The following is a 26,125-nucleotide window of genomic DNA, read 5'->3' as shown; positions in this document are numbered from 1 at the left end:
GACTATTTCATAGTTATTGTAATAGAATGACAATTATGCATAAAATAGTCCACAGTGATTAATAAACATGTAAAACTTCATCTGACAGACCACCACATCTGTGAATTTTAAATTTAAATGATTCCTTGTATATAAATATTTCATTTAGCAAATTGATTTCCAACTGAATTGCTTCTAAAGAATGACCACTCATAGCAGTGTTAGTGTACATTTATTTTCAGACATTCTTTGCATTTCAACATTACTTAAAAAACCAGCATCTTGCACTTACTGTAGGACATCGCTTACAGGAAAACTTTAAATACCCACCTCAAACTACAAAACTACTAATTTGAACTTGCTACGTTACTGCAATAGTAGGAGAAAAAAATTTCAAGAATTTATACATTTCAGATTTCTTACTGATAGAAAACAGTATCTCTTCTGTGAAGCCTCTAAATACATCTCCATTTACCTGGAGTGACCTATTTCAAGTGCAAAATTTACAAACATTTGTAAACCACTGTTTTCTTAGAGCAAGAAAAAAATCTCAGCTCCTACTAAGCATCTTTCTTTAAAAAAAAAAAAGCAATACAAAATCTTCAATACCTAAACATATTAATTCCCTTTTCACATAGTAAACTGTGGTCATGCTTGGAAAAAAAAAAAAAAAAAAACAAAAAACAAGGAGAGTGAAATAGATTAACTGCATAGCTCCAATACACTTATTTCAGACAACATACTATAAATCATCTTGAAACAAAACAGGCAATTATAATGTGCACAAATGTTATGATACTATGCATCTCTGCTGGTCCAGTGATTCTAAATTATTGAAACTGATGGCTGAACAAGGGCATATTGTTTCAACACACTTGGATTACTTGAACAATTTGAATTCTTTAGCTTTGCAGATCTCCCTTATGTCAATAAGCAGATAGATAAATGTCTCTTAGGTAATTCAGGCCACATCTAAGGGGATTAAAATATATGACCAAAATTTCTGTAGCAAGGTGTTCTGTTTGTAAAGAATCATGACTCTTTTTTTTTTCCTTTACTCCTTCAATACTTTAAGTAGCATCTAAAATTAAAGCAGGTACACATATTTTCCTTCAAAGCATTCAGTGAGGACAGATCAGCAGCTCCTTTCTCCTTCTAACCACTACCCCATATTTCAATCCTCTTCACCTCAGTGTAAAAGAAACAGGAGTAAGAGCCATAAGACAGAATCATTTCAAAACACAATCAGCTATTTGTAAACCATGCTCTTTCTCCTGCAGAAAATCTCCAACTGCTAGTTGCAAGAAAAAGCAGCAAGTAAGGTAAATCAATTAGCTTGCTAATTTCTCACCCTCATTTATTTAGCTCTGCACTGTATTTGTCGTAATTGACTATAATTATGTTAATTACTAACTCCAGCATAATTACTATATTTATTGTCATTGAGCACACTATGTACCCAAAGCAAAGCTGGCATTTGTCGGGCATCAAAAAAAAAATAAATAAAACCACATAACTGTCGGGAGGGGTTTCTCTGAAAACTGGCTGATATACCTTCAGCAAATGAAAGGGCGAAAGAGATTTCATGCAATGCTAGTTTGAAAGCATCGGTTCATTAAGGATATTAATTTTCTGATAACTACATATTTAAGCATGACACACTGGAGCAGTATCTACAGGATTTAGCAATTATTAATGCGTGACAGTTTCAAATGCTAAGTGAATCAATTAAACAGCAGCATTCACAATTTGAGAAGAGATAACTGCTTCATAACTGCCTAAGACTACAATTTTCACATGACAAAAAAGGGCCATTCAGGCTCCTTCAAAACCTGACAGGTCAAGAAAGAAGTTTGAAACAAAAGCACCTTATAACCATCATCTCTCCTCTTTACTTGTCAGATCAACTTTGCTAGTGTCTCCGCTGAAATGGCATCACCATGCCAGCTGCCACAAGGTGATTTTTCATGTCTTGTCAAAGAAATCTTTTATTCTATTTGCTCTGCATTAACATGTTACATTTATTGATCAAGCCCTTTCTGCAGCCACAGCAGGGCACTGTGCTCTTATGCCTAAGGGGGCTTTGATGTCCTGGTGACATTCTAGACCGAATAATGCACATACTAAATGGATTTAATGCAGAAATGTGTTTGTGCATGACAGCTACATTAATAACAGCCCCTCACACTGATAAATATGCAATTGCTACGATTAAGAGTTACCCAATTATGGTGAAAATATTTTTCTACCTTATAAATAAAACCATCAAAAAGTTTTAACAATAGTGCATTTTCTTCAACATTTTAAAACGTTATAAAGATCAATCGAAAGGCTTTTAAAAAATATGTCATGCTTTGTTTTGAATTCTGGCTTTTATTTCCATCTCCCTTTTGTTGTTCATCTTCCTGTTCTTATTGCTGCATGCACTAGGAAGGTGGCAAGAAAATAAAATAAAAAGGCCTCTCTTTCACATACTCAAGCACAAAGAAGAACATGCCCTGTAAAACTGAAGACCAGTTTCAAGCTGCCAGTTGCATATTCCCCCAGGCAAGAAAACAGTAGGCAGAAGGGAAATACAAACAATCTCTAGTCTACAGAGAGGATACTACAAAGCCTCAGCCTCACAAAAATCATGGAGAATCATTCCAGACTAGGATTAAAGTTCAACGGGATGTTTTCATGTATACTCCCTCTTAAGGGGACGGTGGAAAATATGCACAAGCACACACTGTGCAAATTATTCATGCCTCTAGCAGAAATAATCTGCACCCTAGAGAGAGGGAAGAGATATTTGTATCTCCATGAGCGCGATTATTGGATTAATCCTTCCTCATTGGCCAAGATTAAAGAGTCACTCTCCCTTTCACTTCATAGCTTAGATCCAGAAGAAATCTCTGTGAGAAAAACAAAAACAACTCGCATGTTTAAAACTACTGAGGGCAAAGTCAGAAGATAGACTTCTCTGTGAATCAAACTGTAGATATTTATAAAAGCATAGCACCTATTTGTACAAAACCACTGACATCTGTTATTCAAGCACTGGAGTGCATTTAGCCTTTAATGTGAAAGAAGAAATTTGGCACAAAGAAAGTTACTAGGACAAATAAAAGAACCTTTAAATAGGTGGGTTTTTCTCTCCACAAGGCAGCAAGATGCATTCAAAAAAAAAAAAAAATCTTTGGTTCTTCATACAAATCTCTACTCCCTACCTACATTACATCCTTCCTATTTACTTATTCCTTTCTTTCCTTCACCAGTGATGATTATTTACCTTTGTTCTTTCAGCAAAGTCTCCCATAACCCTAACACTGCCCCATCAGTGACTTTCTTTCCCATACTCTACTCTTTCACTACGTGGGAACCAGGGAATGTTTTCCACATGTTATGAAACAAAATAGTGGCCTTTACAGCACTCTATTATTAGAAAAGGCTATCAAATACAGTTGCCACGAGAGACTCGGGAGCAGATTTCCAAATCAAAACATCTCTGCTCCTGAAACACGCCTTACTGAAAAGGCTCGGTGTAAATAACTCATTTCTAAAATAGCTGAAAAGCACTACCAGTATCAAATCGAAAAAGCTGTTACAACTCAGTCCATTTTATGATGGCCACACCAATAACGCTGCAGAATCAAAGTATATTCTACACTGGAAGGGGCATCTAAAGGTCATCTAACCAAACCCCTGCTCAGAGCAGGGTGACTTCAAAATTAGATTAGGTTGTTTGGGGTTTTGTCCACTTGTGCTTTGAGTATCACCCACCAGGATGGAGATTCCACAACTGACAAGAATTTGGCTCTATCTTCTTCACAACACACAGGGGAAGAAACTCCTTCATTTGTACAAAATAACAAACTGAATTTCCCAGAAAAACACAATGGCATCTCTTTAAAAGTCTGATTAAGGGACAAGCTTGGCAAAAGTTGTTTGCATGCAAATCACAAAATACAGCATGTTTGACTAATTCTTTCCTACTTTACTAACAGCATCAGCCCGTCTTTCCACACTTTTTCGAGCGTATCTGGAAAAGCCTCTAAACATACAGAGGCTTGTTTAAAAATGGAAAGCCTTAAATGGCAAAATAACTTACCTGGCTCTATTCTGACTTTTGAAACGAAGTTACCTATATTACGATGGTATCAAAATCAGTATGATTCACTGGAGCAATTGTTCAACCAAGTATTACATTATATCAGTTGCATAAGAAAGTTTTCTGACATCTGTATCGTGCAGTACAAATACGTCTTTCTGATAAGGGTCTCTTATGTGGATAAGCATGTGTGTATGAGCACAGTAAAGGCTGCAAGTCTACAACCGCACATGACTTCTGGTTCAGAAAGGACACCACTGTCAGTTTGCTGCCAAATGACCCCAAAGCTGAACACGTTACTACAACAAAGATCTCGCTTTTCTCCAAGCAACTGTACCCATGATAGCGATATCAAATAACATGACTGCATATACAAAAACAAACAAAAAAAAACTTCCTTCTATGCTCAATTTCTTAAATTCTTAATGTAATTGTTATATGGTCAGAAATTCAATTGGCACTTTTTTTACATAAAAGAATTTATTGCCTGCTACAGAAGGATAACTCCTTCCCAAAATACACTCAGCAGTAGAGAACAGGACACAGACACCCTATTATATGCAAAACAACTTTAAAAATGGTTGGTAAGCACCTATTTACTGCCTAAAGCTGAGAGGTGGCAACTGTTGAGTATTTAAGCGTTTCTCTGGCTTAAATACAGGCTAAAAAATTAGTGACCACTGAAATATTTTTTTCTTATAAAAGAACTCACACTCACATTAAATAATGAATCATATTATAATGAAAACTAACATGTTTACTGCATATAACTACTGTGCCAGCAAAGCACAATATTCTCTTTATCTTTCTCTATATTTTGATCACCCTTGGTCTTCTTCACTCAACTTATGCCTTTACTAACACATACCAGGTTTTTCTAGAAAACCAAACTCCTTCTTAAAGACATTAAAGTGTAGGCATTTAAGAGTAGACACTAAGTTCCCCCACTGAAGACAGCATACTAAACTTTTAAAATTAAACATTCACTGATGAAAATCATAAACCTCATCACTGTACTAAAGCACTGTCAGATTTTTTAAGCAATAATATTTGCTTAAAGAAAATGACAATGATCCTACTGTTTACACTTGCTTCAACAGCTGCCCAAGACACCACTTCTATACTCATATTCATTTAAGGCTATGACATTTATTCTAGATCTGTCTATATAATATGCATTGTTCATACATAAGTGCAGACCAGTCTGAACAGCTACTGTATAATAAATGCTTCATTCTCAGTTTCTGTATGTTTAGTATATCACAGCTCAAATTAAAAACCCACCATTACTGCTCTCATTATATTTAGTATTAGCTTTCCTAAGTTAAAAAAGAAAAATAAACACAAAACAACAACAAAACTCCCTCCCCAAATCTGTTTTTTGGCCTTAGAATGCTTTTTAAACAACAAGCTATCCTACAGCAAAAGTTGACTGCAGTTACTCCAAAAACTAGCACCTTCTCTCTTCACAAGGATTAAATGAAAAAGGATATTGTAATAACTAATGGGAATACTACAGCATTCTTAATCCATATACTAAAATAATGAAAATAAATTCTAACTGCACTTAGGACTTAACTACACAAAAATAAAATCATACCACAACAACAAAAACACATCATCTGGGGAAAGACTATTACAAATCTCTGGTTATTTATGGTAATAACCAGAGATCTACAAATAAAAAGAAGGGAGTGAAGCACACACTTACTTGTATTTTGTTTAAGAACAAATCACTTTTGATCCCATTCTTCACTTCTTCGGGTAATGATGCTTATTTTCCATTTTGAGCAGACAATAAACCATAGGCTCCTCACCGGACATTTATGTTAACATGAGAAAATTCCAGACTCACCTGGTTATTTGTGTCCCAAATGCACAAGAAAAGGAAACAAACATTGACTATAAAACAGGGTTGCCCACTTGTCAACTACTAAATGTATGAAACATACATGTATGCTTCTACTTTGAATTTTTAAATAAATAAATAAATAAATGCATATTCTGCATTTGGAGTTGGTGTCCCATACTGCACTTGGAAATCTATATATTGCCACATACCTTAACAAGTTGAAGCTAAGATCTAGCCTTTTTGCCATATGTCCATATTTTCTTCCTAGGAATTCTGGAATTTCTTCACAGTCTTGACTAATATAGGACACCTGAGAATTGGAAGTAAAAAGAAAACACAAGTGGATTATTTAGTTCTTTGTCCAGATTCTGTCTCATTGAGACAATGACAACACACAGTATTGTAAATATTCATTACAACTTTAAGCCACATCAGTTTTATTGCTATAGAACCTATCACAATTTCCCTTTGCTACAATCATCTGTGTTACAACTAAAACACTAAACTTGTTCTATTCTCTCTGCTGTGTTGTCATAGAAGTCTTTGGCGTGATTTCTTCAAAGAATGCCCACAAAGCCGAATTCAATACATCTATATCGGTTCATCCTCCCAATGTTCAAAATCTCAGCACAAATACTGACATTTCAGATTTTGTGCTAAAGAATTCTTAGTTGCCCTTACATGGCACCTTGCTAGTTAAGTAGATTTCAACACTGTGTTAGACCACTATTTGCAAGATATTATTACTATCTAAATATTTAATACACAGTCAAATCCAAGACCACATCCCATTGGTCTAAAAGATGTCAGTTGAAAAATATACAAAAAAAAAAAATCAAACGTATTTTTGATAGTATTTCAATTTCTGTTAAAATAGAGACTCCTCTGCACAACAGACTGACAATATGTACTTTTGCAAGTCATCCCACTCTTACACTCTAAAAATTACTGCAATCTGATAATACTATATTGCATCCCATTTAATTCATTTTGTTCAATAACTTCAACAGATAAAGCTGACAACAGTGAAATAATTTTTATGAGCAGAAAACAGGTAGCTTGAAGCTCAGTTTAACAACTTCTTCCCTTTGTTAATAAATTCTTGCAATAAATTCTGCTACAAAACAGACACGACTTTAACAAATAAGGACAAAGTGGAAAAAGTGAGTAGTCTGGGCAGTTGACATCCTAATGGTTTGGACATAACAAACTGGTTTGCAGAATTTATTGAAATAAATATGGGGGGAGGGTTCCTCCAGTTTTCATCCAAGACACCTACGATGCACTTCATGACACACATGCAGGTATGCATACAAGAATCTCTTCATTCTCCACTGAATGACAGGTTTCTTTAATGCTTGCAAATCCTTGGAAAGACACCACATAAACAGAAGAATAATACTTTAGATTATGCTTTTAGTTCAATGTAACACGTTGAAATACAAATTACTATAATGTGATGCCTGTTAACACCATGAGTGCAAGACCATCTTGAGCAACTAGAAACTCAGCAAGAGAACAGATCACTACCTAGCTTTCACACAGGCAGGAGTGATGGAGAAGGAGCAAGAGACTGACTTGCATTCACACTGTTTCAGAAACTTACCTGGCCATAAATGTTCTAGCTCCACAAGAAGTGAGGTTGAAGAAAAAAAAAAGCTCATATAAATGTGTTTTAAAGCACACAGAGGCAAAATAAAGAAAATGTTCAAAAGCCTTTGAACTGCTACAATATACAAATATATTTGCACATCTGGTACAAACACATTATTCACAGGCATATTTGCAGACGAAATATCATTGACATGACCTTTTAATGCTGAGGCCTCGTAAAAGGAATTTTACTTCCACAAAGTCCACTGCAGCACACTAACAGTACAAGCACCTTTTTAAATTTAAAACAAAGAGATTTACTTTTACACAAAATACACCAAGTGCATTCAACTTCAGATCTCTACAATCCACATACATGAAATTGCTTCAGATACACAATAACTCTCTTTACTGGCAGCGACTGACAGCAGTGCAATACACAATTAGCTTTTTTGAACAAGTTTTTAAGAGTCATTTCCCCACTCTTCTATTTAATCCTTCATCAATCTGATATAAAACAAGACTTCAATGGTACAGAAGAATAACATTTCTTCATTTTTATTCTTTCAGTTTAAAATAACTTACACAGAACATTAATAAAATGTACATAATTCAGTATTCTTCCTTTTGCCTCCATCTCAAATACCCTCAGAATGAGTATGAGCTTTCAAGTATATATCCAGAGATGTCATCATTGAGAAATGAGAGCAAGAATGCTTTTCCCAAGACTTCTTGGCTCTTTGGGTGCCAGGCACATCAGTAACAGTCATTTCTTAGATTTTTCTATACCAGTCATAGAACATCACACGGGATTAAAAAATGGATGCAGGTGCTTCCATTACCTAATTCTCCAACTCTAATCTGTGACAGGTTGGTCACAGTCAATCATTATGGGTGCCCTGCTCAATATCCCACCAAAATGTTCAGAGAGTTTCCCACAAAACCCAGCATCAGGCTATGGATGTCTCAGACATTCTTGCAGACTCTTGAACACACTGTATGTAATTCAGGAAAAAAAAACAAGTTTCTACAAAGTATTTAAAATATAAAGTTAACCACTCAATAGCAGTTGCACTTCTCTTTTGCTTTAATTTCAGAGGATATTACCATGCAAACTCTGCAATCATTTTATAATGATATATAACGTAATTTTAGTAACCCATAAAGTAAGATCTTTATTAAAGAACATCACCAAAAAGGACATGTAGGAACTCTCAATATTGCATAATCCCTTCCACTGAAGGGAATTACATCTGGAGAATATTTCCAGTCAGTTGAGCATTACATTTTACTATATGCTGTTAGAAGATTGTCTTTTAGTCACAAAGCCAAATTAAGAGGTCAAGGCACAGTGGTGGGAAGAAGGCAGCGTGCTATGCAGTGACACAGTATCCTGCAGCAACTGCAAACTTAGCCAATCCCCTCCATATCACACACACATTTACCTGAATTCCACATAGAAATAGTGACCAGATTAAATAAGCAGTTAGATAGGCAGCACCCTGCTTTAATAACAAACCGTTTTTAAAAAGAAAACAAGATTAATTAATTATTGGGGGGGGGGGGGAGGAGGAGGAGGGAATATTTTGCTAGTTGTAGCCACAGCTTCAGCAGTAATTACATCAAATTTTAGGCAGAAACTTTTTCAGTAGCCAAATAAGGATCTTGGTAAAGGCCACCAGGATTTGTTTTGCTTCTCAACTTCTCTCTTCAGTCAAAACGAAACGGACAGTGTTTACTTTCAGCAGAAACAACACATAACATATTTCAGTCTTTCAGTCGATTCCTGCAGCCTACTCAAGCCTGAGAGCGGCAGAGCCCTAAATCAACCGGAGTACGACAGGCTCCCCGGCCTACCGACCCCTACGTCGAACTCCGCCGGTAGCTGAGATGTCGCACGGCAGCGAGCTGTTACAGCCAAGCCTCAGGAACACTCCTGTTGCACTTGAGCTGGCCACGGGAGGAGAAGCGGCAGAGCAGTAACACCGTCCACAAGTACCCGGGTGCTCCGCTACCTCTCCGTTACGACAAAGCACGGCCACGCACCCCCACTCACACCCTCCCACCCCGTGCCGCTCTGAGCACACCCCCGGGGGCCGCCCCGCCCTCTTCCCCCTCCGCACCGCCCCCCGGCGCTGTCGGGGTCAGAGACGGCTCCTCACGTCGTTCCCTTCGGCGGCCTCGGGTCTGCGTGCTCGCGAGAGAGGCGATACCTGAGCAGCGCGCGCGGGAAAGTAAAACTTCCCTGCCCCGTGCGAACCCGCTGCCCCCCACCCCGCAGAAGCCTCCTCCAGCACCGGCCAACCGGCGGGAAGTTGGGTCAGCCGGTACCCGTGCCGGCGGCGGGCCGCCCAGGCGAGGCGGGCTGCCCCGGGCAGGTGGGACCGCCGTGGCCCGGGGCCCTGCGCTCCGCGGGACGCAGACACTTACTTGGGCTCCGCTCACCACGACCCCTGCCATGGCTGCGAGGGGGACGCGCCGGGGCTTCCGCGGGCTCGGGGCCGGGCCGGGGCCGCTTCCTCACAGCAGTCAGCTGACGCGGGCGGAAGCGCGGCCGGGCCGCGGGCGGGGTGGCGGCAGCGCGAGGTTCCCGCCGCCACCTGCGGCTGGGCTGAGCGCGCCCCCACCGGACCCGCATCCGGACCCGGCAGCCCCGCAGGGGTCCGGCGGCCGCCTCCGTGGTCGGGCTGAGGCCCAGCCGGCTGCGGCTGGACCGATGAGCTCCACTTGATGGTGGCGACAAGCGAGGGCACGAGCCTGGCGTGGCTCCAGGCCTGGGCATCCCTGTCCTGCGGCCGCTCCCGGCCTCCTGCGACTCCTTACCCAGAGTGGAATTCCAACCCCCACCTATCCGACTGCCGCCTGTCAGCACTAGGCTGGAACCCAGCCTTGGATTGTAATGGTGGTGGAATAGGCACCGGGAAGAAGGGACAGAAACAGCAGATAGATGTGACAGAGGCATTGGGGCTTGAATTTCTTTCCCCATAAGGAGCTACATGACTTGGAGGGTCACCTACACCGGCTTTCACCTACTGCCCCTTAATTAATGGCATAAACCGTAGCTTACTGTTGAAGAGATGTATGTCACAGGTAAAGCAACACTTGCAGAAATCATCCCATGCTAGCTACACAAGAGGTCCATATCCCTAGAGCATTATCTTTTGTCTATAGAACGTAGAGTAATTTCTGTGGAAAACAGAAATACCTTTGGAATTATTAGAAATACCTGCCAAACAAGTCCTTCCAGAGCATAAGAATTTACTAATTAAAATAATAGTGTGATGGTAGGTTATCACTGGTTAAGTACAGTGGGAAAATTAAAGATTTTCAGTGAGAATTCTCTGTGAGACTTTTAAAGATACTTAGGTTTCCCAAGCTTGGATCCTAAATCCTATTAGTCATCTACCTACCTCTTCAGCTGCCTAAGCACCTTTAAAATCCGACAACTCTTTCCCCTTTATTGCTACTATAGCATAACTCACTTTTTGCTGAAAGCAGAGGCACATGCTGTGAGGGGAAATAAGTTTCAGGAGGATATGTATTCTACACTGCAAACCACTTTCTACAGTTTATTCAGCAACACAGCAGAAACTAATACCGTACTTGCCACTCTGCCTCTTAATATCAGCAGAATAAATTCTTGGTGTATGTGGCACTGCACCTCTAGAGCCATTGCTCCTCTGACTGCTGGACAGGAAACAGCAAATAGCCAAGGAGAAAAAGTGCCACTTTTTCCTCCCTGTTATTTTAAGGTATTGTGTTAGAAATGGGCCAACATGTAGAAAAATCCAAACTCAGTCAATGAACAAATCACTGCATTGCTTTGCATGGATTCAATTTTCCTTGTATCATGTAAGAGCGAAGAATCAAAACCTTCATCCACAGCAAATGAGCTGATCCTACACTGATGAATAAAAGTTCTATTTCTCTAAGTAAGAGTTTTCCATCAAGGCAAATTTGCTAGTTCAGGTCATCATTCAGCATGCTTTAAACAATCAGTACCTTTACTTATTTATTAGGTTATATAGCAAATGACGTATGCCAAGGAAAACAAGTAGCATGCAAACTGTAAATTTAAACAAAGCAATGCATTCTCCTCATTCTGTAATCTATCTTTTTATCTCTCCTTTGGTTACAAGCATGAGGTTCCCATACGAACAAGTGTGTACAGCTTAAGGCACAAAGTGGCCCACTGCTCTAGTTAGCTGTATTTGTCTTGATGGAGCAAACTCAGTTCAATACTCCACTCCTGTGAAATTGGAATAACTATATTGAAAACAATTTAGCACATCATTATCTACATTATTAGTATTAATTTTAGTAGAGTGTTAGCTGTCATTTTAGAGATATCTACCAAGAAAAAATCTGTGCCTGAATAGTTTACAAAATAGCACGCACAAATAATAACAAGTCTGGTTTTTTTCCAGCTTCTTACATTGCCAATTGCATTAACCTGCCATTGATCCTCCTACTTACAAGGCAAGACCTTGTCTAGAGGGAAAAGCTGCAGGTGCAGCTCCCTAAACTGTGTGACTTAAATTGACTTTATCATCTCTTCAATCAGTTGAGCTGAATTTTGTAAATTACAAAAACAACTTAAGGAGGTGGCAAACTGTTTTAAGTGCATCTGGCTTATAATCATTCTTTTGAAACCAGTTCAACATTTTCTTGTACAGACATGGCCTAGATGATTACCTGCCATGGATAAAATAATAGATCCCATGGTGTGTAACAAACAGGGAGTGCTACCGACCACAGTGGCAAAACGGGCCTATTATACCATAGAGGAAGTGAAAAACAAAACAGAGGAGTGGAGAAGAGCAATGACTGTCTTGTTATGAAGCCTCTCTAGACTTTGAAAACTTACATCTTAAAAGTCCTCGTGCTGCTGCCAGTTTCCTACAGCATGATTGGCAAATTTCTCAGACTTTGTTTTTTTCCGAGCCTCTTTCATTCCTTAATTTCTAAGCACCCATCACCTGCACATAATTTTCGAAAGGAATGAAAACCCACAGCTGCAACTGTCTACCACAAAGGAGTATTTTGTAACATCTAATCTGACACTGTAACAAAGTTATAACATTGTCTCAGATTTCAAACCTATGAGTCAAGGTGCTCATTAGTTTGTTATTATGAAGCCAAAATACATTACAGTGCTATACAAATATAGGAGGGCTTTTTTAGCTTTTGAGCCTGCTAATCATCAGTGTCACTTTATGGCACAGATTCACGAAGACTGTGAGGCTGCCTCTGGTTTTAGAATGTTTTTCACCTCACCATATATATTTATTCTTCTGATCATCCCAAAACTCTACCTCCTTGAGTCCTGGCCCCACACAACCTCAATCATATGAATGCTTTCTTTAGCTTTGACAGAACGGCCTATATGAGTAAAGGTTCAGAGGACTAAGTTTGTACTTGTAGAATATATTTTTATTGTTGGTTCCTTAGAAGCTGAAAATGTTGTGAGGATTTTCTGTAGACTTTGAAATAATTAATATGACAGTGGGGCTTAGCTGGCCTTTGATTGTGTATAGTGTATGTGTACAGAAAAATACAAAAAAAATCACTTGTTTATTTAAATTATCAGTTTCACTGAACAGTTAGAAGCAGAAAGGTGACATTCAAATATGAATTCCTGAGAATTTTTGACAAAGTCTTGCCAAAACTGCTCCATGTATGGGTAACATACATAAAAAAAGCAACAGACTTAAAAAAAAAAAAAAAAAAAAGATTAATTTTCTTTTGTAAAACTACAATGACTTACACCAATATGCTCAGTATATTTTTTTATATGCATGCATATATATGTATTACAAATTGAGCAGACCCATTCCTTGAATACAGCACTGTACGTTCAAAATAAGATAATATCTGTAAACCAGCCTCCAAAACACTGGGAAGCAAAGTATTGGAACCATTTTAGATACCCATCAGATCTGTCACTTATTTCCAAGTTTTTCACATAATAACACAGCTTTAAGTCATTTTAGCAGTCATTAGCCTAAAATGTATACACCACTACAATTATGAAATCTCATTGACCAGCTGATTAAAATAATTAGCTAATACATACCAGTAAATCTGCCAAAGCACCAAGCACCAAATGAATTGTATAATTTGATATAAAACCTATATATACTAGTGTTGTCTTATCTTAAAAGAACCTTGAAGGTTTATAAGAGGAAAAAGTAGCAATCATAAATGTTTTATTAACTGAAAACTGTATTTTTAGATTTCAGACCGAGTTAATCAAAATGGTTTGTTTTCCAGCTCACAGCACACTATACATGTTTCTGCATGTGCATGAATACAGTTATCTTACGTTTCAGAGCAAAGAGTAAGTCAAACAACAAACTATTGTCTTCTTAAAAAAATAGTTTTTTTTTTTCTCCTGAGAAAATATTGTGCTTGAACAGAGTTTTTTGAAGGAAAACATTTCGGGGGGGGGGGGAATATCCCAGCAAACCACAGAATTCTTCCAACTTGACCATCAGAAAATTTGGCTCATTTTTTTTGATGCTCACAATAAAAATGCTGTCTAAAAATATTTGTTGATAAGTATCCACAGCAATATGATGTTTAATACAAACTGAATCAATTTAGCTGAAAGAGACTGACTGTAGTATGGACATTTTTGTGCATATTACCACAGGAACATTTTATTCATGCACAGCCTCACTTGTACCTGGTTTTAATTGCAAAGTTAAAGATGGTGTTTAATGTCCAAACTAATAACTGCAGACATCTCCCAGGAAATAGCATCACTAGCACTCTCTGCTGTGAAACACACAGGAAAAAATAAACATGACGGAAAGAAGATAAAACACAATAATGTAGTTTAATCTTATTGACAAAGAAATACAGTAACAATGACATCATTTGCCATTCCTAAGCTTTACTGCTGGAAATTAGGTTTCTATTTTCCTGTCTCCAACCTATTTCTTATATTCCCACTTAGAAAGACATTTAACAGCCAGTGATAAATAAGTTAAAGGGATCTGAAAAGCAAGTTATGCATGTACGCTCATTATATTTAGTATACCTTTTCTTGGACTGTATTAGTATGACAGTGGGATGTAGTGCTATAGAACTTGAAGTAACAACATCCAAATGACAGCAAAGTAGGTTGTTTGGGTTTTTTTTTCCCAGAAATGTATGCTAACACTTGTGTGTCTGAAATTCTGCAGGATACATCTGTCCAGAAAAGCAGCTGATGAAAACTGGTTATCCCATTGTCGAAAGAATGTAACTCCCATGGGTTGAGATAAGAACAGTTTAGTAACTAAGGTATAACACAAATCACTGCTGCTACGACCAATAATAATAATGATAAAGGAAATAACAAGGGAAGAGAATACAACCACTCATCACCCACCGACCAATACCCAGCCTGACCTGAGCAGTGATCTCACCCTTCTGGGTAACTGCCCCCAGTTTATATAGCGGGCATGACGTGCTGTGGTATGGAATACCACTTTGGTTAGTTTGGGTCAGGTGTCCTGTCTCTGCTTCCTCCCGGCTTCCCCTCCCCCATGGCAGAGCATGAGACTCAGAAAGTCCTTGGTCAGAGTAAACATTACTGAGCAGCAACTAAAAACATCGGTGTTATCAGCGTTGTTCCCAGGCTGAAAGTCAAAAACACAGCACTGCACCAGCTGCTAAGGAGAAAAATGACTGCTACTGCTGAACCCAGGACACCCATACTACCATGGCCCATATCATACCTGTGAGCTTACTTTGCATTTCCTATGCTTAACTAATGGCCTTAATTTTCATATTTCCATTCTTGTGGAGACGCCTACAAGAAAAAAAAAAAAAGGGTTAATATTTTTACTTTCATCTAGAGTTTGGGTTTTTTTTTATCCTTGCCTGCAACACAGAAGCAGAGTGTCCAATCTGATGTATTTCCTAAGAAAGCCTCTTGCATTTTGGCTCTTTGATTCCTCCCCTGTCCCCAGCCAAAGTAGAATTCTGTCTAAAACCACCCCTGGGATATATTTAATTATTATTTTCCCATTATACGGCAGCAGTGTGGTATGAGTGCAGTTGATTGTGAATGAATGCAGCCCCAACATGAGCTCACTCCCTGTTTTATTGCAAAGGCACCTTGAAGCTTAGCATTTTCTGATGTCCTGGAAAGCTTCATTTTGTAATCTTGTTAGCTTTCCTTCAAGGTAAGTTTTTGTATAGGCTTTATAATGCAATATACTATAAGCTAAGAGGTTTTGAAAGCCAAGGGAAAAAAAAAAATGCAAACAAAAACCCAAACAAACAAAACAACCAACACGCCCCCAGTTAAAAAGAAAGAAAATAAAACCAAGCCTTCCTGATTTTTTTTTTATCCATTTTTTTATCATCTGGCTCCCACTGAAGTTAATGATAGCTTTGTTGACCATGGTATAGCTCAAATACAATTAGAAAACAAAAAAATCCCTTATGTTAAATTATGTAGCACACTATAGCTATTAGGCTCAAATCATATTTAATAAGCAATGTTCTCAACAACTAAGGCATAGCAACAGTTAATTGCACAATTTAATTCTGCTTTCTCATAGTAAGTGTTATTTTACAGGGGTTTTACAGGTACAGCATTGGTTTTCGTGCTTGGTTTTTTGTGTTTGTTTGTTGGGTTTGGTTTTTTTGTCATACACAGGAGTCTGTTTCCATTAGACTACAGAATGAACAGAGCTGAGTAAATTTAACTCAGCCAGATAAATATCAGACTTCTTCAATGCACTGCATTACCAGAGCACCTAGCATTTTTGAATGCATTTATTCTCACTCCATGCCAGAAAAATAGAAAAATTTTCCATTTCTCTTCTACCTATCCTACAGAAAAGGAGCTGAGGCAGAGAAAGGCTAAATTATTTGTATAAAAACTTACATTCATTATCTGTAGTCAGCTAGGGAACTGAACCTACGGCTCCCGAGACTTAGGCTGATACCCTAACTGCAGACAATACTCTGTCTTGGGTTTTCCTATTTGGTGTAAATGCACAATAGGTATTATATAATAAAAAACTAATATTTCCGGTCAGGAAAAGAAGTAAGTGCAGAACCACCATTTCTTTGCTCGCAGTGGACAATATTTTCAGGCAAAAGGATATTCCCACCTGAAGGGTGTGTCCCACATAGAGTATATAACACGCAGAAGAAAGATGCTGACACTGGGCATCCACAAACTCTGTAGATTATTTCAGGACTTTGACATGCTGCCAAACCTAAATGTATAGCACAAACCCAAGACAAATAAGTGGTATTTTTCAATAACTTATAATTCATGCGATCTAGATGTTGGTGTTTTTTTCCATAAAGCCAACTAAAAGGATAATCCTCCTGACAAGTTTCAAAGGCATGCTGCTAACCATGGAGATACAAAACACTTAATAAAAGATCATAAGAATTTTTTAATTGAAAGGAATTCGGTAATCTTTGTGTGGAAGCTGTTGCTACTGCCTCTCCTATAATTACACGTTGCACACATACACAAAGATTGGGTTTTTTTCAAAGCCTGAAATGACTGACTCACAACAACCCTGAAGTGCTGTACTTCCCTACCATCCATTACAGACAGGTAAACTTCAGGGTGGCTGCCTGGATTATTGTGGGAAAGTAAATTGAAATACAGAAGCAACTGTGCATCTTTTTGCATTGATGCTTGCTAGCTCATAGGAATGCAACAATCAGATGGGGGAAAGAAAGTATTAAAGGATAAAGTCGAATTTGAGGCCATCCAACATTGCAGTTCTATTCCAAATAACAGGATTGAGATTTCAGAAGTTCAGTGAGGTATTTCTTGCTCCATGTCTCTGTCACAATATGTGGGGCAGCAACTGTCTGTCGCACAAAGACAAATTATTACAGGAAGTGCTCGAATACGAAGATCAAACAACAAAGGAAGTGCCTGCAGAGGCCAGAGAAGCTTGTAGCTGACCTGATCTCTCTTGTTCTAGCTTTCTTGGCAGCTCACTGTAGAAAAGAAATACTGGACCAGACAGAAGTCAGCTTGAGTGTTTTGTTTTGGGATTTTTCCAGAAGGAACTATATTCACCTGATTAATCCAAGGAGGCACAATCTGCATCTTATTTTGCCAACAACACTGCATAATAAGAAAGACCTATCTATAAGTAGGTATGTAATATCAAAAATACATGTTGGAAGGGGCCCTATGCTCCTAACATCCTACACCCCTAAGCACACGTCTTTACCCTGGCAGAAGATAGTATGATCAGGAAGGAGCTCAGGACAAGGTGTGGGAATACCTGACATTACCAAACAGGTTCCTTCCCTGCTTCTCACGGCCCCAGTTTTTAATCTTACAGCTTTGAGCTGGTTATACCAGCAAAGGGTAAAACCACAGCCTTCCACACAGATAACAGATATATGATACCGCTACTGAAAAGAAAGCAGTAAACAGGTATACAGTCTAATCACAAGTCAACAATACAATATGAAATAACTTTTGTATTTTAAGGAACAAGAGTTTTAGTTCCCTACTGTTCAGTTCTAAAGCCAGTTGCTATTTTTCATTATACCTTTTAAGTACCAAAGATTCCCACAGAAATGTATGGAAGTTGCTAACAATTTGGATGCCTATGAAAGAACAGAACTCAAACAAAAGCCACCATCCTCTGCTGTTTGTTAAACAGCAACTTTTCCCATTACTCACTACTTTCATCCACCCATCCTTCTGGGCAAGGAGGGATAAATATAGCTCAGCTAGCATTAATTCTGCATCATCTGGAGACACTGCTAGTAAAATAACACGCACACACATGATGCAAGACAGAAGAGCCGAAAGATGAAAGTTACAGAGGTACAGTCTCCACAAGGAATATATTGTCAATAGAGGGAGAGATACATATACCTCACAACTGCAAGAAACAGATTTTGAAATGGGAGAAAATGCATGAGATATCAAGGTGGTTTAGTTAAATTTGAATCTTCCTGACAGTGACTTTAGTATTTTACTCCTCCCTTCCACTCCCCTTTCATGTAAATATATTAATTTAAAAATTATTCAAACCGAGTAACACATGTAATACCGTTTCCTATGAAAGATGAAGCAGTAAGAGTGCCTAACTGTAGACTGTAGATTTTATAGTACCTGCTGATTCTCTTTTGTCATGCATCTAGCACAATTCAGTCACACAACGTTCAGTTCTTCAACAACTAGAAAATCACACATATGCTAATGGAAGAACGAAGGAGGCCAGTGCATTTGGCAAGGTATTTTCTGAAGGAACTGCTCTTTAACAAGAAAAATGGTATTACTGTGAATACCAGAGAAAAAATTCCAGCTTCTGGCCCAAGCAGTCCTGTGATATTAGGATTAAATTAATTACAACTTTCCAAATACTAGTCCACTCCTTTCCAAAAATCCTGTTCTTGTATACACTTCTCACTAACAAGCAGGAAAGTGAAAAGAAGGAAAGAGGCTGAGCCAATGTAATGCTTCGTTCACTGAGAACAGAGTGGTGCTCCATAAGCTGTACGTTATGTTTTAGTCTCCAAGCCATCTGTCCAAATAACACACACACAAAAAAATATTTTGATAAGCTTTCTTTTGGTGAGAAACACAAAAGGAAAAGCAGACTGAAAACAAAGAGACTTCCTGTTTATACTGCAGAGATTATTAGACACAGACCAATGCTAAAATAAGGAAATTCTTGTCTTAATTTTGTAATCCAACTTTGACTCTATATATCTGGAAATGTGCTGGTATTTGGCCATCGTACTTGGAACCTCCTCCGTAATCACAAGAGAACAGAGCTTCAGATTAGTATTTGTTGCTCTCAAGTAAAACTGTTAACATTATATAAAACTTTCCTTGCGTGTGTTTCTTGCTGGAATCCCAGTCAGACGAGTAGAGCTACCTATCTGCTATCACTATCAGCTGATGGTGTCGGATAACATATATGATTCATTAGAAACAAAATATTTCCGTTCCAGCAGAGAGATGCCCACATTACAAAACGGCATAGGAACAGATAGCACTGTTGGACACAGAGAATGAAACCACTTCAAACTCTTCCAAGCATTGTCTCCAGATCAGAACTGATACAGCATGAGTCATACTGCAGTAGTTTAAGGTCTTCAATTTTGAGGTTGAGAGTGTAGCATATTTCAATACCATTAACTTGCCAAAAGAAAAAAAAAACACTACAGGGTTCTGGTTTGGGATTTTTTTCTAGCAAGAATCATACCAGTTTATCTGAGTGACATAAGTGACATAATAGTTCACATAATTACATAGTGAGTTAGACTACCATACTACATTTAGGTCACTAACTGAAGATCCTGTATCCTGTTAAGACAAGGCTGGATGAATCCTGTAATAAAAAGTGAAGGCTAGAAGAGATCTAGTCACTGATGATGCTGTAGATTTAAAATTTGGTCACAGCAATATTACAAACAAATTCATACCAAGCCAAAAAAAGATGTTCAGGAAGTTTAAAATATTATTATTCATAAAACTTCTGCAAATTAGTTGTTTTCCTCTCTCTGAGAAAAAATGCCTTTGTTTATTTTTGGTGGAGTAACTCAATTTATGTGACAGAACCCAGCAAAAAGGAAGCTGTCATAACAAATATCATCATGGATATGGGCTACAGGACAGAGGAATAAAACACAGCTTTGCAAATTGAGCTCTTAGAGAACTGGCATTAACCAACAAAAGTTACTTTATTCTCAGCTCAAAACTCTTAAGAAATATGCACAGTTCATTCTCACGATGAAGGGATAGGAATATCCAGATAAGCCAGCCAAGTTTCTAGCATTTTTTTCACAGTTTGTCTACTGTCTTAGATTTCCCTACTAAATCAAGAAAAAAAGAAACAACCACGGGGCTTTACTTTATAAGAAGGCTCTGTTTGTAAACAGTTCTCAAAGCACTACTAACCAGTAAGAGAATCTGCAAACTTTTACAGCCCGAGAACCATGTGTTGAAGATGAGATTATGCGGTAGCAGTCATGGGTGGCTGCAAAGCAGTATCAGATGGCCTGTTTAATCTTACTTTAATTCATTAACCCCCCAAAAATATTTATTGATAATTTACGAAGCTTTTTAGGAATTAAAACTTTATTTTCTTCTCTTGAGCACATGGTTCACGTGCTGCTGACGATACACAGCCAGGAAAGGTTTCACCTAACCTTCTGGCTTTCTGGCACCTCAACATTCCAATCGCAAAATGGAGTTTCACATGCATATTAGATACAGCAGCCTGGATACAGCTAGTGGAGTCTCTTGTGGAAAATCCTAACTACCTGGGACCTAATAGCTAACTTGGATACTTTTCTCCTCTTTCTTTGATCTTACATTCAGTGCAAGTCCAACTTCAAAAAAATATGTTGGAAAAAGACTAAACTTTTCATGAAGTGAAGAAAAAAACCTCTGGTGAAACAGTCTCAAGATGCAGCAGCATGGAGAGTATTTCTGCTTATTTCATATGTTAAATCATATGAAAGAATAGCAAGATACTCAGCTCAGTTCTTTCCTACTGTTAATTTTTCATGAAGAAACAATGTGTGTTTTAATGAAGCTACAGAACTGTCCATGCTGTCGCAAACAGAAAGTTCTTATTATAAGATAACTACAGGTCTGAAAATCTTCTGTTACCTGAAAAAAGTTTGAGGGCGTCTTGTTTTATAGCACTAATTAAAAATCGTTCTGTTTAAGCAGAAAAGCAAAACCCAGAACATTCATCAACAACTAAACAGGCAAGTGCGCAAAAAGATTTGACAAGTCCACTGAAATATTTTAGAGCTTCTATTTTAATCTTAAAGACTGCTTACATGAAGATGTACATTTTTTCATCATGTGGGCCCTTAAACTGACATATTGAAAATAATATTTTCAAAGTTTTATCTACGAGGAAATTTTATTAGCATTCATCTTCTCCTTCTAGTGAATGGAAATGCATGTTAATTCCCTTCTACTTTTACTGTTTCAAATCGTATTCACTGTATAGTATTGTGATACGTCCTTCAGTAGAAAGATTATAAGTAAATGTGTTTGCAAAAATTGTTCATAATGATCACTTTTTAGTGCTATTTATACTGGTTATTTTAAAATATAAAGAAAGTCATACCTAACATTTCTAAAGTGTCATTCACCTGCAAATTTCATGACATTTTACATATATTAATCAATTAAGCCCTACTATACCCATCTCAATTAGGTATTAATATCCCAATTTTACAGTTAGTTACACTGAAGATAGCTTGAAAGGTTAGCTGTCTTGCTAATACCACTCAGGAACGGGAATAAAACCCAAGAATGACAATTGCTTCTCTGTGTGCAATGAGAAATGAAAAGCTTTTTCCCTGTTGTAGAATGGGAAACATAAAAATAAAAGGCAAAAATAATGGACAAAAATTTGGGCTCTTACAGAATTTTTACCTTTTCCTGTCAAACTATTGCTTTACAAACTTCTTGGAGAGAAGTGAATACGTATGATCAAGATTTCTACAAATTCCACAAGCTGTGGTCCTGTAGACCAAAGGAAAATCAGTGGCACAGAAGTATAGTCCATACTAACCTTGCTTCTCCCCACCGCCCACACCAGACTAAACATCTTGAACTGAAGAGAACATCAGCTTTGTACCGCTCAGGGATGGTTTTTTTTCAGCTGGCTCCCTTAGAGCAGGTCCACACCACTTTATGCTAGTTTGAACAGTAAAAATTAAGTTATCCAACTAACATAACCATATAGTGTTATATCACATTATTTCTAGTGCCACTAAAAAATAATTTATTTCAATTTTCTATCCTGATTTTAATATGCAGAATTGAGAAAGGTCATCCTGTTTATCCTGTTTCTGAGATACTATAGTCTGTCACTGATTATAAAACGGTAAATCAATCTATTTCCAGGTACATATCCTAAATGTAACCCATATTAATAACATAACTGCAACATTTTTCTGTATGCTTTTAGTACTAATATCTAGAACTCAAAATGTACTGTTTTAGAAGGGCATTCTTATTACCTTAAATGATAATTCTTTATTGCTTTTAGTCTTCTAATTTCATACAGAAGCCATTACGGATTTCCCATTTTGTATCAGACTTACATGTGTTTTGCGTGGGTGAAGAAAAAATAGGCTACCTGGCTATATTGTGCTATCTTAGTTTTATAGTACTGCTCCTCTCAGAGGGGTCAGTGACAAATTATGGTCTCTTGGCATTGCCTCTGTTGCAGATTTTGCACCAAGTGAAGCAGGGATTACACAGCGGTGATAGCATTTGATCTTCATGTTCTACCATCAAGACTGTCATTGTGTCTATGAACTAAACAACAGAACCAAGGTTGTAGAGGCAACCTCTGTTCTGGCACTCATTTCTTTCTATGCCTGACCTAGCATGCTTAATGTTCTTTTAATTTAGAGTCACTGTGAGTGTCATTGAAGTTCTGAGCCAGATACTTAGAGTCATCTGTAACGCCCCTGCATCAGGGAGAAAGACCTAGCTCAAAGTCCTGTTTATGCAAATGGGCTCATCTCCAAACTGGCTCCACAACTGTCCCTTACCAGCTCCAGCCATAGGCCATTATAGTACTCTGCATATATTGTAATCACTTAATCAATGCTTCATGTTTAACATGACCTCTCAGGTATGCTCTGTAAAAGCAATGTGACCCAATGTACCAGTTAATTAATTAGTGACAGCTCCCAGTGCTTCAGAAAGCTGTTAGAGGACACCTAGAGTGTGACCATAACACTGTGGTGTCTGTCAGCTCCAGCTCTTTTGAGTGGGAAAATCAGTATGGCATAGAGGAAGTCTGTAACATCAGTTTTCTACCCCTGCATAGTCTGTATCAGCTAGAGGTTCCTAAGGTCATGCAGACTGTCATCCAATACAATGCTCCCACATGACTTTCAATTGCATGAACGAATAGACAACAACCTATGGTCTCACTGGCCTACAATGATTACTGTAGAAGTGGTAAAGAACATGTCCTGTTATATTCAGTTTTACCTTGGGATAGGTGAGCACCCTCTTTTCCCAAGTGAATTTCAACGAAGGAATTCCAATTCTACTGTATCCAAAAAGCTAGAAATGAGGCTGTATTTTATCCAGAAACCACACACCAGGAAAAAGCAATCAGTGACCTCCTCACATGAGTGAATGGACCATCCATGTTCCTGAAGGGGCTGCAGGAATGTGCTGAGGCTTATTCTTTCCAAGTTAGGGTGGCAGCATCAGAAGAGAAACACAATCTTACACCTTAGTAAGGCAGCAATATGACTGATAACAAAGCTAAGGGGAAAGTATGAAATAGATGTTAGAGAGCTTAATAAACCTGAATTCTTACCATCTGTGGTTGTCATGTCCAAGAATACATAAGAGGAATAGACAAGATTTATCTTCCCAGCCTGTAAGGCACCACTTTGAAAATGGTTCTGTGAAGTTTGATACAGATAGGGAAGGTGATAGTGGAACACAAATGTGAACAGCAGCATGCACATGGAGTTCGTTCAAGCTGTGAGCATACTGTGCACTAGTGATGACAGGTGTACAATACTGCTCACTGGTTGTATGCCCTGCTCTTGGCTGCTAGTGAGCTAAGATGTGTAACAATTGGTGTACAGGCATATACAGCAGTCCATACTATGCAAGCAATGAGTCTGGAAAACGGTTAAGGGGACCATTTTTTTCTTACAACTATGGGTAATACAGGATGGATTCTGGAAGCCATTTCTGGCTTTTGAGCACAGGGTTTCTGCAATTGGGACCTCCTCTTTTCTTGACCACTGCATATAGCATGCATTCTCTACAAGTTGTCCATGTTCTTTCTCCTTCCTGAACTTCAAAGAGGTATAATAAAATCAGGGTACTTACCCAAGCTGGTCTCCTGTCTCATCTCACAGGAATTTCTGTGCCACTGATACACTGGAGATGCAAGATGGGCAGAAAATGACACCTTCTCCTTTTCTCCCTAGAGGACTGTGGAGGCTCAGCTTTTACATTCACCCAGCCTAACATAGAGATCAGGCCCTAAACTGCAAAATCAAGGAAGCCAGATGGCTCTGCATTCCTCTTCAGGTCAGAAATCCAGTGCAGCTCAGCATAACATAGATAGTTATGTAGAGCTATCCAAGTGGTCTACTGACATCCTTATCTTTTAACTAGGTAGATTTCAGGGCTTCTCCTTCAAGTTGCTTTTCTCTGTGATCAGAACCAGCCATGTCAAGATGCCACCAATTCACCTCTTCTTCTGTGCTGCTGAGAAACTTTTCCTCAGCATAGACCTGGGCTACCTCCAGCAGGCCCAATCTCCTCAGGTCTCATTTCTTACCTGTGTGCCCTTACAACATAGTTTTGTTTATTCATTGGTTGAAAGAAGTCAGAAGGCTAAAAAAAATAAAGGCTGCATTGCAGTCAAACAGATTTCTATAAGCTGGTATGAGACATAAAATATGTTGTGCATGTCTGATGGCGCTAAGGGGACATATGAATCTCCAAGGCCTTCTGGATATAATTGGTATACCTCACAATTAAGTAGAGGAAATTAAACCGAGTGTGGGTCTATACTGTCCCAGTGCAGCAGCTGATAAAGTAAACTGCCTGCTAAGTTGACCCCAAACTTTCTCTTAATAGGAAGGAAAATATTTGTTCCAGGTGGAAGCCTAAAAGCAAACAGCATACATAACTTGGACACCAAAGCCTGAGCATATTTTAAACTGACATGGTAGATACAGCCTTTGATAGGCCTGGCACATCTCAAAGTTGTGGTAGAAACTAAAGAAAAGCTTTTTACCAGCTCCCAGCATGACAGTTCACCCTCCACTAGAGCAGTCACACCAGGTTCAGCATCACTGCAGCCCACAATGTGCCTGAGCCATGTTCCCTCCTTCACTTGATGTATTTGTTCTCTCCATAAATCTCTGCCATTTAAGGATTCCCCATTGTTAGGGGAAACTGTTAGGGAAGCCAGTTATCAAGGTTCCTTTCCAGCCCCTTGGCACCTCACAAGTCACACACAAAGGTGAGGGAAGGGCTTCTTTACTTTGTAACCAAGAAAGATTGTGATCTGTTTTACTATTTGAGTAAGAGCTAAACTGGTTTTATACATGTTTCTATAATGCAAGACACATTCAGTGTTTCAGGTAGAATAAAAGCACTCAAGCTAGTTCACCAATTTGCTTAAGTAAAGTCATTTAAGTTATGCTATGACCAAAATGTTATTATTGGAAACCAACACCCTGAAAACACTAACTACTGGAAAATGTTTTTGTCTACTTTTATAAATTATCCAAACATTGTTCCTCATCCATTACTGACAATAATACCTGAGTGATATGCATTATGCATTAAATATTTTTATAATCATTCAGAACTATTTGTATTAAACAGTGGTAGCAGATACTCAGTTAAGATTTTAAAATGTTAAACTACAGGACATATCAGAATATCATAGATTAGATTATGGTGGATATCTTCAGACAATTTTATTTTATATGGCATGGAAGGGTGGAAGACTAAACATTTTTAATCCAAAAAAAACTCTGCTCATGATTTGATCTATACTGATAAAAGCTAAGAAATTCATATCTGAACTTGTCACTTAAATATGAACTAAGCAGTTTAGCAGTAAAAAGGGCAA

General features: G+C 38.3%; 1 protein-coding gene across 1 annotated transcript in view; it reads right to left on the bottom strand.

The window, feature by feature from the left end:
- Positions 1-26,125, bottom strand: part of LRMDA (leucine rich melanocyte differentiation associated) — a 706,026-nt gene that overhangs the window by 662,108 nt on the left and 17,793 nt on the right. The window contains exons 2-3 of the mRNA XM_057416378.1: positions 9,945-10,029; positions 6,131-6,231 (exon numbers count right to left, since the gene is read on the bottom strand). Coding sequence (XP_057272361.1) covers positions 6,131-6,231; positions 9,945-9,974 — 131 coding nt within the window. The 5' untranslated portion in view covers positions 9,975-10,029. The remainder of the gene's footprint in view (positions 1-6,130; positions 6,232-9,944; positions 10,030-26,125) is intronic.

Source organism: Pezoporus wallicus, unplaced genomic scaffold, assembly GCF_028554395.1.
Source record: "Pezoporus wallicus isolate ANWC-B61680 ecotype Strahan unplaced genomic scaffold, APGP_CSIRO_Pwel_v1 contig_2012, whole genome shotgun sequence".
Classification (NCBI taxonomy): Eukaryota; Metazoa; Chordata; class Aves; order Psittaciformes; family Psittacidae; genus Pezoporus; species Pezoporus wallicus.
The sequence above is the reverse complement of the archived record's forward strand: the minus strand, read 5'-3'. Positions and strand labels throughout refer to the sequence as shown.